This window comes from Colletotrichum truncatum, assembly GCF_014235925.2.
Source record: "Colletotrichum truncatum strain CMES1059 chromosome Unknown Contig_0006, whole genome shotgun sequence".
NCBI lineage: Eukaryota > Fungi > Ascomycota > Sordariomycetes > Glomerellales > Glomerellaceae > Colletotrichum > Colletotrichum truncatum.
In genome coordinates this window covers 3,689,445-3,707,314 of record NW_027222403.1, presented here as the reverse complement: position 1 = coordinate 3,707,314, position 17,870 = coordinate 3,689,445, and the positions used below count along the sequence as shown (strand labels likewise).

Below are 17,870 nucleotides of genomic sequence, written 5' to 3'. Positions count from 1 at the left end.
CACTTGCATCCAGACGACGACAAGGGAGACAAACCATTGATCGACACGACGGAAACAATCAACGACAAAGTATTTCATGAGTCCAAAGACCCTAGAGATGACAGTGACATCCTGAACGATGTATTCAACAAGGAAAAAAAGAGAAAAGTGATGTTGTCGTGAGACTCACAGCTGGTCTCGCTCCAGCACCTCCAGGAGCTTTCGACGACTTACACTAACCTCCAAGGAGCTTCCCCGAGCATTTTTGAGCAGTTGCACCTGCCTTGCAATCAAAAAAAGCTGCAATGGCGACGACATATAGCTTGGACATCATCAGGAGGTAGATCCATCGAGTGCAGGCCCATGTGCTGTGTGGGGAGTAGTTGGTCTCAACGGGGGTGGCAGGAATCCTGCCTGCTCATTGGTCCATACCGAGGACACCCAGAGGAGAGGGACACTCACCACATAAAACCCCCGGATATCCCACCACCCTCCTTTACTCAACCTCTCCCCCCTTCTCTGACTTCTTCGCCTTTATCAGAGAACTTTCTCTTTCGGCCCAGAAAACACGCCAGCCATCACCTCGCATCTCGTCGAGCCCTCCCGAACCCAGTCAGTCGCCTTCGGATACCTCGCATAGCACACTACCCTTCCACTGGCCTCGTCACACCCCGACCTGGCCATCTTCGCCATCTCACGACTACCACTTCATCGCTTTTCATCCAGATCATCTGGTAAGACCTTCATCTGTCATGGCTAACACCATGCATCACGCTCTTGAGTACTCATCAGTGCCCAGGACGTAGCGGACCATGGCATTCATGCCTCTCGCCTTTGAGACCCGGTCAGACACCACCACCAGGCTCTCTTACACCAGATCGTCATTGAGCCCAGCAAACCAAATGGACACTCGCATGCCGTCATCACGAGGGAACACTTCCCCTCACGGCTTCAATACCGGGCACGCCGTCCTCAGCCCTCGTGATCGTCTTTCGCCAAAATTGCAGGACTGGCCACCGTCGCGAGCAATGCACTCCGACTTCTACTCCGCCAGTAGCGCCTTCGGTCACCTGACCAAGGAGCGCTTTCACAGCACATCTCCACGACCCCAGAAGACGTCGGACGCCTCCCAGGACCGCCGGAAATCCAAGCCCAAGTCACCCAAACGCAGACGCAACCCGGATCACAGCCTGCTGGCCATCGGATCGTGGAGCAACCAATCTCACCACCATGAGACAAACCACTCGCATGCCAATCGATTCGGCGACCACGTCACCTTCAATGACCAGGCTGCTGCCAACGACCTGCCGATGGGTTACTCGGCTTCATTCAATGAAACCGACGACTTCGTCCTCTTCCCCGACGACACTCCAGAGGACGAATTGGTGCCTTACGGAAGGCCATTGCCGCCACGAGCACCTCGAATTTCCCGCTTGCGCACACCGGACATCGCTCCTCTATCCACAGATGTCCAGTTCTTCCCTTGTCTTGGCGATGAGTGTGAAGAGGACAGAATCAATGAGGCCTGGTACCTCGCCGGACGAGAAACGGTCGACTCACAACGTCAGTTTCATTCCATGATCTCGTAGTCTCACCATCTCACGATCTGGCGTGTTGGTGTTTTACTCGAAAAGTCCAAAAGGCTAACTGTGCTGCAGTAAATGATGCCCTGGCCTACATGGCTGGCGTGGAAGGCCGCAGAACATTGCCCTGGAAGTGAAGTTATTCTCCTGGTGCAATGGACGAGGCTTCCATCGTATTCTGGCGTTTCTTCGTGTTGTGCGATAAAATGAGCTCCTCGGGAGGGAGATGCTCACTCGACGATGATTTCGGTTTGACGATACAAGTACGGCCACGGCGTTTGGCGTGGGACAGGACAGAAGCTGTAATGAACTCCTAGGGAAAAGATAAGCTTAACATAACGGGCGATGGGAATTGACTATGCGATTATTAAATCCTTTGAATGTGATGTCGTGATAATCATCGTGACCGAAGACGTTCGATGTCGTCGCCCGGATTAGAGCCTGAGGCACATGAATGGAGATGTATAAGTCTAGGATGCATGAAGCGATAGAATGTTTGAAACGATTTACATAAATACATAGGATTTCATTTGAAGATCTGGCGTAGTTGGCGTGGACGACGGGGTAAAGCCCTACCTACGATGGCTTGACTTACACGTTAACCAAGCAATCCTAGGCGGAGGCGAGGAACGAAGAACAGAGTGACGTTGGGGGAGGGAAGAGGTGAGAAGGCGGGCGGGGAGGGAGACCCTGAAAGCCGATGGTGGCCCGTGCACTCAGGTTCTCTCCCTCACCGAAGGCACCTGCACTCACCGATACATGCCGCTATTGCATATCTGACCCAACTATATAAGCATATACTGCATATAAGACACAAACATACTGATAATTGCTTGTTATTCACCATGTAACATAATTCTGTTCTATGAAGTAGACTCTATTTTGGGTATCATTTCCAATCCGCCCCGACGCCCTCTTCTCCCGGCTCCTCATCCTATCTCCGAGCAAGATGTGCCTTCTGCGGTTGCTTTTTATTAGGAAAGAAGGTAATGCTCTTGAAATATGAAGGTCCTGGTGGAGACTTTAGGAAATGCTCTGCCCAGAGACCAACTGTCGGTTCGACCTGGTATCTGAGTGCTAGCGCTGTTGTGGCGGGCATACCCCAAACAGAGTACCCTCTGACCATGCTGTTTCTCACACACTCCCGCAAATGGCTCGTGAACCATTCTGGGCTCGGCTTTTTCTCGATTCCCATCTCCTCGAAGAAGTCCAGGAAGTTGTTGATGTCATGAAGACGGCGGACGTCGGTCGACAGTTGGAGAGCAGCTCCGGCGGGTGGCGCGCCGTGGCGCTCGAAGAGCTCGTCACGAATCTGAACAAGCGTCTTCCCATTCGAGGGCCTCGCTATGCGGCGGAAGAGCTCCGAGAACATTAAGAGACGGTAGGATGTGCGGCTGGCCTCAAAGGTCTTCCTCAAGCGGTAGTGTGACGTTTTGTCGGGCTCCAGATAGCTCAGCTCTGGCATGTTGGCTCCATTCTTGTCAAGCATCCAGACCACGTTGCGCGTGATAGCCTCGGTGATGATAGCTTTCCGCAGCCTCTCGGTAATTTCAACATCGCTAATGAGAAGATACACAAGAAGATGCCCTAAATTCGGGCAATCAGCCTTGGACGTATTTCCTTTTTTGAAACTCTGGATTTTGGCATTGGCGGTCTTTATGAGCCGGTCATCCTCAGTTGCGAGACACAGAAGCAAGTGAAACAGATGGAAATAAGACTCTATCGCCTTCTCTGACGCGTGACGCAAGGTGCTTTTCTGCGCAGTCCTGATGTTATACGAGTCGCGGTGAGATGCCCTGCCTGAAGGCTGCTCCGCTTCTACCTGGTTGAGGCGCACAACAATGGCGTTCATGAATGCCGCAAGAACGTCAATAGGGGAACTGCTCGATATGAAGGCTTTCCCCGCTATGGCGCGCATCGCAGGTGCAACGTCTTCCCGCACCGATGCCCAATGACGGTGGGATAAAGGCAGCGGCAGCCAGTGCTGGAACCGGATGTTGTGAACAGAAAGCCGAATGGACAAGTCCTGGAAGGCCGACTGAGAGATGAAGTCGAATTCGGACTCGATGGACCGTCCTACATTGCTCGACACTGCGACTCCCACTCCAAGTTTGGTGTTCTGGAAGTTGGTCTTGGAGAAGAAACATTGAAGCTCGCGCAACCTGATCAAGTCGTAGTGTGTTATGATTTTGGCAACCCTCGGCCAGGCCTGCGAAAAGGCGATCAAGTCCTCAAAGTCGAGATTCTCGAGCGCCGCAAGGAGGAGTTCATCTGGCAAAGTGGCTAGGGCAAACTGCCTCCGGTGCTCCTCGTCAGCCGCCATGGTACCCTCTGATGGAGGGTGGGCTTTGACGGCATATCGACGAAGTCTCCTAACATCCGCTTTGGATTTGGTACCATCAAAGTCGCAATGTTTGCAGATAAACGTCTGCTTCATTGTTAGGCTTTGTTGCCGATAGTGTTGGAGGCTGTACTTGACGTCGCCGTATGATTGCTCTATAGACTCGCTGTTGAAGAAGCTCAGCATCTGGATGGCGATACCCTTGAGGGTATACGCCGGTGTGTATCCTTCAAATGTGTTGAGAATTGAAGCGCAGATGTATGAGCTGAAGACGTTGGGATGCTGCATTGCCGTGTCCATCTTGATGGTGGGAGCAACTAGCGGGTAGCGATCCCTAAATTCTACAGTAGTGTGAATGGGCATCCAGCCCTCCGGCTGGAGTACAAGACAGGCTTTCTTGAGATCGTCATCTCTTGTGTGCAGTGTGATCCGAGGATATGGCTGCTGCTGGAGCTCGGCAATATCCTGGAGGAGACGACGCTGCAAATGGGCTGTCATGATGACTTGCCTTGATGATGTTGGATGGCGATGATGGATAGAGACTGATGACCATACGCAAGTCTGATGCGATTGGCTTGTTTTAATAATTTTCAAAGCAGTGAGGCCATTTTTTGATTGTCTTGTTGCCGGATGAGTCGAGTGGTGGTGGCTGCTGATTGCGGAGGTCAATTGGCCTCACCTGGGTTGAGGCCTCAATGGGGCAAGAAAGACCTGCGCGTAAGCATCCTTCCAACATCGGTCGCCCATAGCTAGAAAAAGAGTTCTTTAGCGTGGCAGTGTTTCAGAAACACTTTGACTTTATTTCTTTTACTTTCAAAACGCATGTCTTGCGTCCAAAACCATCCTTCCTCTTTCTCTTTTTTATCATCCAAGATTTGGTAACCTTTCCTGCTTGGTAGACGATATATGATTAATATGGAAAGTGCTTCAGTCATATCCAATCCATTCTAGATCCTACTCATCGATCCACCAAGAAAATGAGCCTGTTTGTTTTCTTTCGAAAACAATTAAAATTAAACACGGCATCAGGCCAGACGTCTTTGACCGATACTTGCATTGAATGAGTCTTTGATCCGAGGGGTGACCTGTTGACAACCACAAGACGACTACCCATTATGCCTGTTATACAACTACAGGCAAGTACCAGTTTACGGTCAAAACACTCAAAAAAGCTCCGGCGATGTTCGAGAACATGCTTCTTAATTGTTGCATTTTTCATATTCTTATGTTGTAAAAAGGGGCTTTGGGCGACCGTTTGCAAGACGTTTTACTGTAAACAAACATTTGACCTGTAGTTGTCCAGCGTCAAATAGCTACTCAGTCCTAAAGCCATGTACCTATAACAACTTACTTGCGCCGGTTGCATGCAGAAACTATTATCTTTAGCCAGAGGCTCTTTGGAGAGTTCGGCGTATGCGAGATTGGTTCCTTAAGGGGCGGCACAGTGGACATGACCTGCATTGCCGCATGACCCCTCCACATTTAAGCTTACCCTCGTGTATCCCTGTCTTTCTTGACATCAATCGTGATACCAACTCCATGTCAACACGAGCCACCTCTCTTTTCGATCAGATTAGAGCAGATGTCTACTTTTCTCAACCGCCTGAGTCCCTCGCCTGCGTTAACTGCCACCGGGGGATTGCAGGTTCCCACCCCAAAGTCGGTTTGTCACAACTCGCGCAGCTTCTACACTCGAACATGGCGCTCTTCTTGGCCATGACAGAGAGCCTAGGTGTACAGTAAATAAGGTAGGCGAAACAGTTCTGGCTGGGGCGTGGGCAAAACATTCCCTAAAGGGGCGAGCTGCCACCACTAGTACCGAAGTTCTTACAAAGCATTCGAGGCAGTGCATATTTGGCGTATTGACAAGCACCAGACATGGCACAGAGTTTGGGTCTAGCATAGGTCACAGAAAACCCCGAAATTTCAAGAACATGCATGTTTTGAGAGGAATTACACCCCTTCCTACCGTCTCATCGCTTTAGACGAGTTCTGAGCGCCTCTATGGTATCTTGATAATTAACAAAATGAACGCTCGTTCCTTCACTGTATAGAGTGCCTCTTCAGAGCCTTTTGAGAGCTCCGATGACCCCCTTCAATTTCAGTGTGAGTATGCCGGTGAAACCATGCCACCGTATCGATGCTAATGAGACCCAAAAGGTAAAATGCTCACCGCTACCCTAACGCCGCCAGTATGCAAAGAGTAAGAATGCCTTCAGCCGGAACTGCTCAGCCCCGTGCAGGGGCCTGTTGCTTCATTTGGATCCTCCTCAGCATCATCCACGTCGACCGAGGCTCAAACTTCTCCGTCTTCGGGTTCCAGTGGCCCCAAACATCCACCACAACAAAGCCCTTTGGCAGCTCGATCTCGACAAATCCCGAAACGAGAATGCAGCCTCGCGGGGGATAGGCTCTCGTGGGTTTCCAAGACTGCGCCAGCTTTTTCCGGAATTCCCTCGCAGGACCATCAGTAATCTGCTTCATGCCCTCAATGTGGGAAATGGCTGTGTCCCTAACGAAGTTGGTTCTGCCGCCACTTTCAGGCTCTCCAGATTGCCTAGCGTCGGAGGTCTTGCTAACATCGTGGGAGGCGTTTTCTGCTGGTGTTCCATCCGGAGTCTGTCGGTTGGCCGAGGGAAGGGGTCCCTCTGTTTTGGTTTGTTGCATGTTGCCGCCCCGCGCTGGCGGGAATGGCTGCGCTGGCCTGCTCGGTTCAAAACCAAGCGCTCGAGACACATCATTAAGGTGCTGCTTCACCAACGCTGACGCAAACGCCCACGAGGAGACGGTCATCGCCTCTGGCCAAAGGATCTTCCGCAGCCTATTGACTGTCAGGGAATCGACAGGCTGGGTTGACCAGTACAGCCCGTCATCCTGCATCAGAAGTCTGCAAACTATTAGTAAGGTGTCGCCTTCCGAAGACGGATCCAAAGCATCTTTTCATACCCAGAAGAGTAGTAAACTGGCGGTGGACGGTAGGGGAAGTCGATGTCCAGCCAATACCTCCGTAGCTTTACCACATTGCCGCATCTCGTTGTGATAGTAGGATTGCGCTCAACGGCGTTCCGCACCCAGTTAGCTAGGTCACCTGCGCAGTCGTGTCAGCCAAAGTCCGAGTCGCCGCATCGCTGTACCTACCCCTCATCCGATTCTGAAGGTCTCTATCCTTGCTGACCTTCACGTATTCTCGCCACTCCGGGTCGGTACCCTTGTAGGGTGGTTGGTTCACCTGTTTGGTCGTAAACGGGAACGGAATGAACCACGGTTCTACTTCCTCCTCCATCTCTTCATCTAGCGCTTTCTTTTCTGCCGCTGAAAGACTCTCATATTCTCTGTCTATGTGTCGGAAGAAGGGGTTCAGGACAGTCGACCAGTACATGTGCCAGCAAGCCAGCGAGATACCTGCGCCGAGAAGAAATGTCCTAGAAAATAGTTAGCGATTGCGCTCTCCGGAAGAAGCAATAGAGGACATATCCCGTACCTAGCCCTGAATCTGGGTTTTGAGACCTTGACCCTCTGTACGATGATGGTCTGTTGACCTGGAACCGTCGGCGCGAGCGCCCGAGCAGCGACGGTGCTTGCGCGTGGCCGAAATAGACGCCACATCGTCGATGGTTTGAGGGGCACGCCGAACAAGGGCGGCCGTATGGGATTCAGTGACAGAAAGAGTCGCTTTTAGAGGTAATGGACAGATCGCAGGACGTCGAAGTAGGGAAGACGGAATATGGTTCGTTACGATGACTGAGGAAGATCGACAACGGTAGCCGGCGGAGGTGGGATGAGTGGCGAACAGGTGACCATGTGAATCGGCAACAAGATGAAAGAAAGTCGAGAAGTAGTAATGCGACGGTAGAAGTGAAATAGAAAACTGCAGATTGGTTGGCTCCAGCAGCAGTTGTTTGGTTCCCGAAAGGCGGCAGTCAAAGGCGTTCTCAACCTTTCGAGGTGGACAGTCAGCTACCCAGAACGCGGCTCTCTCTCAGATGCTCTCCGCTCAAGTTACCAACCGATGTTCTAGATGCCTATCGGCGCACAGTGTTTGTTGGGTCCGACATTCACCCCACTGATGCCATGAGATTCCACTGAAAGACACCCGCTGCAGGGTCTCGGGACAGTGTGGATGACAGGTGTGCACGGGGCAACACTGCCCGATAAGCCGCTGCCGGAGAAATGGTTTAGCCGATACAACTAACTGCTGGAAACACGGGGGCAAAGGCTCCAATGGACCCAGCCTGGGACGTGCTGCGACAGCTCGACTTACGTGCCGACTCGCCGCAGCTTTGGAGACAGCAGCAACCAGCAGCATCGAGCTCGCCCTCTTCACACCACCATCGCCCTATCCATCTCTGAGCTCCATCCCCGATATTCTAACATCATGAAGCTCTCCGTGGGGCTTGCGACTGCCCTGGCCGGTGTCGCGACCGCGCTCTCCTCAGACCAACCCGCTGACGTATATCTCCTGCAATCGAAGCAGGCCTCGAGCTCCAACATCCCATCATTACCACGACAGATTGCCCGCCTTATCCTTCTGCAGCGTCTGTCCCCCGAGGGCCAGCATGGAACATGGGATCTCCCCCAATCTATCTCCGATGAGAAGGCTGTCAGCTACCTGAACGAATTCGGCATGGCGCCGCAGGGCCTCTTCAGCAACGCTGCCTCCGCCAACCCTTCCCAGCTTGTCGTTATGCTTGAGGGCATTACCGCCGACGATGCCAAGAAGATTCAGAACTCGCTTGGTGCTAAGGCACCGAACTTTAGAGTTGGAGATGCCCCCTCCGCCGCCGCCAACGACCTGTTATTGGCCAACGACTTCCAGAACATTGGTGTTACCCAGAAGGGTTGCCAGTTTGAGAAGGCTATCAACCCATTTGCGGAGCAATGCTGGAGTGGCAAGTCATCTGTTGCTAGGTTCGACGCGAAGAAGGTATGGATTACTTGTCTCTGCTATCTCGAGGTTTCTATGATGCTAAAGCCCCGCCTAGGACTCTTCCATCGTCACGTCCCTTACCGATAACGTCTCCCTCCTCAACAAGCTCGCTCAGAACGGCGAGATGGAAACCATTCTCGTTGTCATGCCCGAGTCATCTCGCAACTCTAAAGTTCGTTCCTGGTCGTCCAAGCCCGAAGAGCTTAAGCGCCGCCAAGTTGAGGAGGTGATGACCGAGTCCGACGAGAACGACCAACCCGCGCCCACGAGCCCCGCTAAGCCCACCAAGAGTGGCAACCCTTTCCCAGGCAAGATCGAGCGCGGCTCGATTCCCTCTTGCTTCTCCTCTCTGGAGTCTTGCCAGGAAGCGACCAAGAACTGCACTGGACATGGCGACTGCTACAACAAGTATCAGAAGGCTAACGGCGAGGTCTCGGGTACCTGCTTCGCCTGCTCGTGTCTTAAGACCAACTCCACTACTGGCAGCACAACCCAGTGGGGAGGCCCGGCTTGCAGCAAGGTCGACGTCAGTATTCCCTTTTGGCTTTTCACTGGCTTCACTATCGCCTTGGTTGGCATTCTTTACTTCGCCATTAGCTTGCTCTTTAATGTCGGTGAAGAGCAGCTCCCTGGTGTCATCGGTGCGGGTGTCTCAAAGTCCAAATAAAAGCTCACTTGGAGTGATGCTTTACGTAAGAAAGAAAGGGGCTTGGAACGGGGTGGAGTGGCTATGCTTATAAATGGCAAGTGGTAGTCTGTACCATAGGTGTATTCTCATGCGGCGTTGGCATTGGCAGGACATTTCTCTCTTTTTACATGGAGAGGTTATTTCTTAAGACAATTGAGGAATTGAAGCAATGTTTTTTTTTTCTATGAAATAGTCTATTTTGGGGGGGTATCATTTGAGGGTTCGTGGTGAAGTTGCTGCCCGGCGCGCTCAACCTAGGTCCTCTGGATCCGGTCGCTCGTTCGGGGTGGTTCCGAGGCTCTCCAGACCCCTCTCTACTCTGAGTTCACTCGCTCCAGCACTCGTGATCTGCCGCGCTGGCGACTGCGTAGCTGATTCCGCGGCCGATTCGTGCCCGATTGCTGCCGTGTACTTCTGCCCAGCTTCGTTAAGAAGCTGCTGTACCTCGTCCTTCCTCGTCAGGATGCTCTCCTTCTCTTGTCTCAGTTCCTCCACGCGTTTCTTCTTGTCTGCGAGATCCAGCTCCATCGCCCGCATTGTCGTCTGCAGCCTCGAGAGACACTCCGACAGACTGGGCAGTGGGGTAATCTTGGGCGGGACCTGTAGAAGTTGCTCTGTCGGGTTCCGCTCAGGCTTCTGAAGACCGTCCAGACCAGACCGCGTCTGCGCCGCCTCAAAGGCCGCACGCCGTTCAGCCTCAGAAGCGTCCGACTCGTCACCCGAATCACCCTCGGCCATCTTGATCTGTTCCGCCATCTCGCGCCGTCGGCGAAGCTTCTCTTCCCTCTCCGCTTTCCTCCCAAGTGACAATCCGCCGTCTTCAACGAAGTCGTCGAAACCTTCACCGAGATCCTCATCCTCAGGCACAAGACGCGTATCGTCCTTTTTCTTGCGTAGTGATGCACCGCCTTCGTCATCGTCAAAAGAAATGAAGTCGTCAGCCTGTTGCTCCTGTGCCAACCGTGCCCTGCGCTGTTTCCTCTCCTGAATCTCGGTCTCGGTAAGAATATTTGTCTGGTGCGGTCGTGAGCTGAACTCGTCCGGATTGACAATCAAAGCGCCCTCCAGTTCAGACGCGTCCAAGTCCATTCCGTCTTCATCTTGTATCTGCTGGGAGGAGATATTCTGCGGTGTGTTGGGGGTCGAGTTCTGCAGTTCGTCGAGGTATTCCTTGCTGTATTTCGGCCGGTCCTCTTCCTCATCACGGAATGAGCGCATTGGGAGGCGGTTCTTCAAGGCGCTATTCTCGAGAGCTTGGTAGCCCAGCGTTGACTTCTTGGGTGTCGTGTATTCTGACTTGGCACCATCATCGCCGTCACCTTGTGCCCCGCCAAATGAAAGTCGCGATGTAGATTTCCGCTTCTTCTGCTTGAGAGAGCTCGATCGGCTAACCGTGGGACGGATCACTACAGGGCCATCGTCCTCGTCATCCTCCTGCGCGGGACCTTTAGTTATGCCCGCGTCGCCGGTCGCCGCGCCGCCATTGGAGCCGTTGAACTCGTTAACGTTGATGCTTTTACGCAGACCGGATTGACGAAATGGTTTTCTCGTGAATTTGACTGCTATCGGCGCGCCGTCTGTCACCCACATTAGCCTTCCGAACGACATCAGCGCAACGCCTCTGGACCAGAAGTGCAAACTCACCATCTTTCACGGGCTCTTGGCCAGTTGGAGAAGCTGCTGGAGCATCGTCCTCCTCGTCATCGTGGACCTTGATCACACGCGCTTTCCTTTTCGGTGTAAAAGAGCTCATCCTGGAGAGATGATGCAATTTATGGGTCGGTTTGTCGAAGTTGAAGCTCCCAAAATTAATCGTGGTTCAAAGCAAGCCGGTACCTTGGCTGGAGTTGCCGATAAGCTCTCTTATCGCCACGTGACCCACCCAAATTTCTGATAACGCCTTGGTAGGCTCCCCTCGGCCAGGCTGAGCGAGGCAGAGAAGCTCCGTCGCGTCGCAAAGCCCCCAATTCGCGCCTTCATTTACATCGGCTACCACCAACCAACCGTACACGAACGACAGACGAGACAAGATGGCGCCCGCCCAGCCCGAATTGAAAAAGGTACGGAGACCCGTCTTCCTGACGGACATTCCCGAGTCCCCGGACTTGTATGATGTACAAATCAAAAACAAACGGAGTGCCAGCTATGGCTCATCCTTTGATCAGCACATTTCCCTGCAGCCAATGATGAAAAGTGCTAACAGCTGTCGCAGTACCTTGACAAGAGGCTTTTCGTCCAACTGAACGGTAGCCGCAAGGTTATCGGTGTTCTCCGTGGTTACGATGTATGATCCATCTGCGCAGCATCATCTAGCTACCAGTGCCAACTAACTTGTCATTCTAGGTTTTCCTGAACATTGTGCTTGACGAGGCAGTTGAGGAGAAGGAGGGCGGTGAGAAGGTCCGGATCGGCATGGTTGTAAGTGCTCAATCTTCCCAATCGAAATGCTATTCCAGCGCTAAGTTTCTACTAGGTCATCCGCGGCAACTCCGTCGTCATGTTGGAGGCCCTCGAGAGAATTGGCGGCGACGATCGCCACCAGCGGTAAACAGACTTCTCATCCGGCGGTCGACTTCCATGAGATGCTTTTGCAGGGTTTACATTGCACTTCGGCGTTATAATGGCATAAAAAAGATGCTTTTTTTTGGTTCAAGACAAGGGGCGGGGGGATGAAATATGGCTAGATACCAGCAAATGTCACATTCATACGGACCACCACAGCTACCGCTGGTGCTGCAGACGACAAATGTCGGAAAGGTCTCTCGAAAACCGCGCCGCAGCCGCTTTATTTTGCAAGATCTGGCCAGGCTTTCTCTTCATACCAGTCCATCATGCGGCCGCCATACTTGCGCACCCAGCCTTTGATGCCGCCCTTGAGGATGACGGCCTGCACAGCAGTCTCACCGACCTCGTCAAAGTAGTCCTGCAGCCAGTTCGCAGAGCGTGGACCGCGGCCGTTACTGCTACCTATGCGAAGGCTTCAGCAGGGGGAAGGGGCATTTCCAAGAGTGTAGGTGTATACGTGTAGACAGAGAGGACCAGGGCGGACTATTACTCACCGCAATAAAATATAACACGCTTGACACCAGCTTGCTTACACAACTGATGGATGACGGGTCTCGTCTGGTACAGAGTCTGGGCGGGGAAGTTGATCGACGTCGATATGGTGCCACCCTCCCAGTCATTACGACGGACGTCTACAAGGAGAAAGTCGCGAGGCGTGTCTTTTCCAGCTGCAGCCTGGGCTTCAAGCAACTTCATGACCTCCTCAGCTTCGATCTCTAGAGACTTGGCCTTGGGGGTGGGAAAAGCCGCCCACCAAGGCGGGGTATCATTTCCAGCCGCAGCTTCAGCCATTGCGTGCTTGCGATCCGCCGATTTGGGGATTTAATTGATGTTTACTCGGCTGTTGTGTGTATTTCTCCAGAAAGCATCTAGTTGCGATCTTGCGGGCGCAGAGTAACGGGCGTAAATTACCCCAGAATCTGAGAGGCAATGGAGAATGGTTCAAGTTGCAGAGCCGCAAATCCGAGGTTAAGCCACCAACTCTCTCTCCTCAGCTCAATCCCCTCCCCCCCCCCAAAATCTCTCGGCACTCTACAACTGTGGAGATTCCCGCTCGGAGACATTTGTCATTCCGGGGTCCCAATTGGTTGTCAATGATACCATCACGCCAAAGGACGCCATTTGCAACTTCGAACCCTTGAGCTGCCACACCTGATGCACTTTAAAGGGTGTTTGGCTCCCGAAACTCTAAGAAACACCAAGTTGTCTATACAGTCTTTAATTTTTTTTTTTGCAACATCACAACCTGTTGCCATGAAGGCCCCCCGTGCTTGTTTTCTTTCTTTTTTATTCCCTCGTCTTGGACCTTCCAACCAGCTGTTGATCCGCCCACATGCCGAGACTAATACACGTATCTCTCTTATCTTTTCCGTGGGATTCAGGCTGGTTATCTCAACCAATAATACCGAGAGTCTGTCACCGCAGCTCTCTTAATCGTTGTCTCCCCGCAAAGTGCGGCATTTGTCCTTATCTCGACTCGCTATAATATTGCATCCGAGTTTTCTTTTCTTCGGCTTCGGTTAAAAGCTGTGTTTCACTTTTTCTCATCAAATTTTTTGGCGGCAGGCAGAGATGCAGACGAAATCTATCTTCCATTATCACCGGTGTTAGATACGGAGTATACGAAGTTGAGATGGCTTTACCCTTTGGACGAGGCCGTTGTCGGAGGAGTAATCTCCAGGCAATGGATCCGAGATGCTGCAAAGTTGCTTGTTCATCATAGAGCTATCTGTCAGGGTCATATGGCACAGTCTGGGTGTATGACACCTGCGTTCGATTATGCTGCCGTTGAGAGGAAATCATGCCTGGGGTGTAGACCATAGGTTGCTTGTTACTACTACAATGTCTATAGACTTCTTTAGATCGTAGGATTCTACATGCTCGTTCAGGCGTGGCTCGGCTTAATGGGCCAACCGCTGACTGTCAGACTGTCACACCACACCGTTCTTTACTTGGCATAAACTACTAGTCTACCGCCCTTCTGTGTTCGGCAACTCTACTATACATCTTACCTGTCGTATCTCGATTTTTCGGGCGTAGCCGGTGGAAACCGTGACACCCCAACTACTCATCTTATCCCTTCACGTCCACGACAAGGCGTCAATAGGGCGCAGAACGACACTAGCAACTGATAGCAGATGGCAGAGCAGCTTTACATCCGCTTCCCCAGTTCATACCCACCTTGTTTCCCCCACTGCGGCATCCGGAGCCAAGAGATTGGGGCCGAATCGGAAATCGCCCTGCCACTTGGGGTACGGTACTCGTTAATCGATAACTCGTGGTTCCTATCTTCCCGCTCTGCTGCGTTGCCTCCACTGATAAGGGGAGACACCCAATGGTTCAGACCCTCAACACCGACAACACCTCTAGAAGACGTCAGTCTGCATGGTATTCACTCGGTAAAGCGTATAGTCATCCTTTCGATTGCACTTTCCACCTGCTGCTTTTGGAAGCATAGGGGGTCAGAAAACTCTCCGATGGGGGGTTTTTCTGCTCACAGGGACGACCCTTGAGGATGTCGTTTACTATCGAAGCGACGCGAGCCGACGCTGCTGGTCATATTATCGATTAGATGACCAATATTGTTATGTTTATGGAATGGAAAACCGTCAGCCTGGCTCTCGCCGCAGCTCGGATCAGTCTTACGTCGGATGAATGCTTCGCGGAACCGGCGCCGGCCCGGACAACTCGTACAACACCTCAACTGAGATATAAAGAGCAGGTGTCGTAGCGCCAAGATGATAATGTCCTGACCTTCATCCTCATACCAATCTTTCCTGGACAATCCTCTTCAGCAATGGCTCGGTGGCTCCTCTCTTTCGTTGCTGGAAGCGCCCTTGCGGCGGCTTCTGGGCTTCCACTCAAACTCGAGACTCGGAGCGCCGTCACCTCGCGTGTCTCTAACATTCACTTGACGATCGAAGAGCCTCTTGAAGGGGCAGTAACTTTCACCTACGGATCATGCCGTGGCATCTCTCTTGATGATGCGCACCATACCATCGCCAAGTCCGAGGTGCGCAACTCACAGCGCCTTGTTTGGGTTCTCCCAGAGAATGCCTACTCCGAAGGATGCATTTCTGCATGGGGTTCGTCTGGTTCTTTGATCGGCCGAAGTGAACCTCAGACACTCCACCACAGCTGGAAACGCCGGGCTCAAAAGAGAGGTAAGTCGTTAGGGCCGTGAGTTCATCCTGTTCGTAAGCTAAGCCATCTACAGCCATCCATATGAGCAACGAGACGGGCTTTGATACCCTTGGAGCCTGGTTCGAGGGAGTAAACCTCCTGAAAGATAAGGAACCTGCGATCGTTGACGTCGATGCCGCCAAGTCTAAGCAGGTTGCCATTGTCGGCGCCGGTATGGCAGGTCTCATGAGTTATCTTGTACTCTCCCAAGCCGGCATGACCAACATCAGCATTATCGAGGCTGGCCAGCGCCTCGGTGGCCGTGTGCACACCGAGTATCTCAGCGGCGGCCCTTTCGATTACTCTTACCAAGAGATGGGCCCTATGCGGTTTCCCGAGCACTACGTCGACCCCAAGACCAACACCACTTACAACATTACCGACCACCAACTTGTCTTCCAACTCGCTGCTGAAATGAATGAACTCAACGGCCACGACAAGAACTTGAGCGTTGACTTCATCCCTTGGATCCAATCCAACAGGAACGGTCTCTCTTACAAGAACGGTATCAAGCTCGCCAACGGCTTGCCGCCGACCCTTGCCCAGATTTCCGCCAATTCATCCCTCGCCGTTTCCACTGGGTACGACGACATCACCAACACGCTTTCTGAAGAGGTAGACAAGTACATGCCAGGCAGTGACTTCTCCGTCCTTATGGCTCAAAACATGTACAAGGCCCACAGCGAGTGGTTGCGCAACGGTCTCGACGGCCTCGGCGGTGACGTCTGGTCTGAGTACGCCTTCATGGTCAACTACCTCAAGGGCACCCTCAACTCCACAGATGCGCTGGGCATGTACTCTGCGACGTCGTTTTGGGACAGCCTGTACGAAGGCATGTACTTCCAGGCCGCGACCTACAAGACCATTGACGGCGGTCTCAGCCGCCTGCCGCTCTCGTTCCACCCACTGGTCGACAACATCACCACCATGAACCGCAAGATCGAACGCGTACAGTTCGACTCTGAATCCTCCCGCGTGAACCTGCAGTGGCGTGAATCCTTCAAGGAGCAGACGTTCCAGAACGCCTCGTACGATTACACCTTGCTCGCCGTGCCGTTCTCCATCATCCGCAAGTGGCGCCTGCCTTCGCTGCCCCTGACGATTTCCAACGCCATCAAGGAGCTACCCTACACGAGTGCCTGCAAGGTCGCCCTCGAGTTCTCGGAGCGCTTCTGGGAGCACTACGAGAACCCGATCGTCGGCGGTTGCAGCACCACCTCGGACATTCCGGGCATCGGCTCCACTTGCTACCCGTCGTACAACATCAACGGTACCGGCCCGGCTACGATGCTCGCGTCTTACATCTCGGGCGACTGGGGCCACCGCTGGGCTTCCGTGTCGGAGGAGGAGCACGTCCAGTACGTCCTCGACGCCATGGTCGAGATTCACGGCGAGAACACCCGCGACCTGTACACAGGCAAGTATAACCGCCGCTGCTGGGTTCTCGACCCCCTCGAGAGCGGCAGCTGGGTGAGCCCCGTTGCCGGCCAACACCAGCTTTACATCCCCGAGTACTTTAAAACGTACGACAACGTAAGTGGCCAATTCTTCCTGACCCCTGCGGACGGTGATGGCATACATCAGATTGGCTGATCGTCAAATGTAACACAGATGATCTTCATCGGAGAACACACCTCTTACACCCATGCCTGGATCTCCTCGGCTCTCGATTCAGGTATCCGTGGTTCCGTGCAGCTGCTTCTCGAGCTCGGTCTCGTCGACGAGGCCAAGGCTGCGGTCAACAAATGGATGGCCAGGTGGATCGATATTGTAAGTTGAAAAGAGATTGTAATCACGCCGTGCTGCGCCGTCGCTAATTTCGTGTTGTCCAGTGATTCGACGTAATGAGAATTAGATGCGGTGGTTATTATGTCGATGTTGGGGAAAATAAGATAGACACATGAGTAATGAGCCATGCACATACGAGGGGATGTAGAACCCCGGAACGTCGTCGAGGGGGGTCTCCCCCCTCCCAGAAAAACAATATGACGAACTTGACGAACGCAAGAGAAAATGAACCATCCTCCCAATCCCAGTACGGCCTGTACGTACAACAAAATGAGCTCCCCCCGTCACAAAACCAACACGGACAATATGCAGGTTCGCCTTGGCACGAACTACTACCTATGCACACATTAGACGATGCCCAGATTTCTCCATAAAACAAAAGACGACAATCCACATGGCCATGCATAGAAAACCTTTTTCTCATTTTCCTCTCCCTAACCCCCCCGGCCCCCAAAAGTCACCTCCGCGGCCGCTCGCCCCTCTCCCTGTCAGACGTCAAACGATGCAGTTGGCGCTGGTCCTTCCTCTTTCTGCTTGAGCGCCAGATCCCAATCACTTCAGCCTTGCAGATATGCTTCATGGTCCGATTCCGCGGTCCACTTGTGAGAGGGACAGGGGTTCGGCCGGACCCGGGAGGAGATCGTTCGGCATCTGCTGACAACGCCGCGTCTCTGCAGCGCCTGAGCGATCCTTCAAAGCACGCTTTCTTGTCATCAGTGACCGCTAAAATAGGGCGAGGCTCGCATCTGTTGCCGGTTCCAGGGTATACCCTTTTTTCCCACCGGCTGTATATGCCGAAAACTGCAAGGTCCGATA

General features: G+C 52.8%; 8 protein-coding genes across 8 annotated transcripts; 4 read left to right on the top strand and 4 right to left on the bottom strand.

Annotated features, from left to right (window-relative positions):
- Positions 1-791: 791 nt before the first annotated feature.
- Positions 792-1,568, top strand: CTRU02_210305 (uncharacterized protein; the record flags this gene model as incomplete). Its single annotated transcript, XM_036729757.2, has 1 exon — positions 792-1,568. The coding sequence occupies one exon, from the start codon at positions 792-794 to the stop codon at positions 1,566-1,568; it is 777 nt and encodes a 258-aa protein (XP_036578599.2).
- A 928-nt stretch (positions 1,569-2,496) lies between these two features.
- Positions 2,497-4,401, bottom strand: CTRU02_210304 (ubiquitin-conjugating enzyme family protein; the record flags this gene model as incomplete). The annotated part of the gene is made up of 1 exon (XM_036729756.1): positions 2,497-4,401. One exon carries the CDS (start codon positions 4,399-4,401, stop codon positions 2,497-2,499), a length of 1,905 nt encoding a protein of 634 aa, XP_036578598.1.
- Positions 4,402-6,132: 1,731 nt separating this feature from the next.
- CTRU02_210303 (uncharacterized protein) lies at positions 6,133-7,509 on the bottom strand (the record flags this gene model as incomplete). The annotated part of the gene is made up of 4 exons (XM_036729755.1): positions 6,133-6,790; positions 6,850-6,991; positions 7,042-7,325; positions 7,385-7,509. The coding sequence occupies 4 exons, from the start codon at positions 7,507-7,509 to the stop codon at positions 6,133-6,135; spliced, it is 1,209 nt and encodes a 402-aa protein (XP_036578597.1).
- Positions 7,510-8,119: 610 nt separating this feature from the next.
- CTRU02_210302 (arsenate reductase) lies at positions 8,120-9,497 on the top strand (the record flags this gene model as incomplete). Its single annotated transcript, XM_036729754.2, has 2 exons — positions 8,120-8,827; positions 8,886-9,497. Coding segments are annotated over 2 exons (1,320 nt in total), but the record flags the coding sequence as incomplete, so codon positions are not given.
- Positions 9,498-9,767: 270 nt separating this feature from the next.
- On the bottom strand, positions 9,768-11,271 carry CTRU02_210301 (uncharacterized protein; the record flags this gene model as incomplete). The annotated part of the gene is made up of 2 exons (XM_036729753.1): positions 9,768-11,095; positions 11,163-11,271. 2 exons carry the CDS (start codon positions 11,269-11,271, stop codon positions 9,768-9,770), a joined length of 1,437 nt encoding a protein of 478 aa, XP_036578595.1.
- Positions 11,272-11,548: 277 nt separating this feature from the next.
- On the top strand, positions 11,549-12,066 carry CTRU02_210300 (LSM domain-containing protein; the record flags this gene model as incomplete). Its single annotated transcript, XM_036729752.1, has 4 exons — positions 11,549-11,632; positions 11,731-11,802; positions 11,862-11,936; positions 11,992-12,066. The coding sequence occupies 4 exons, from the start codon at positions 11,549-11,551 to the stop codon at positions 12,064-12,066; spliced, it is 306 nt and encodes a 101-aa protein (XP_036578594.1).
- A 237-nt stretch (positions 12,067-12,303) lies between these two features.
- CTRU02_210299 (uncharacterized protein) lies at positions 12,304-12,875 on the bottom strand (the record flags this gene model as incomplete). Its single annotated transcript, XM_036729751.1, has 2 exons — positions 12,304-12,485; positions 12,578-12,875. The coding sequence occupies 2 exons, from the start codon at positions 12,873-12,875 to the stop codon at positions 12,304-12,306; spliced, it is 480 nt and encodes a 159-aa protein (XP_036578593.1).
- Positions 12,876-14,880: 2,005 nt separating this feature from the next.
- On the top strand, positions 14,881-17,045 carry CTRU02_210298 (L-amino-acid oxidase; the record flags this gene model as incomplete). Its single annotated transcript, XM_036729750.1, has 4 exons — positions 14,881-15,247; positions 15,301-15,452; positions 15,507-16,799; positions 16,878-17,045. The coding sequence occupies 4 exons, from the start codon at positions 14,881-14,883 to the stop codon at positions 17,043-17,045; spliced, it is 1,980 nt and encodes a 659-aa protein (XP_036578592.1).
- Between the last annotated feature and the right edge of the window lie 825 nt (positions 17,046-17,870).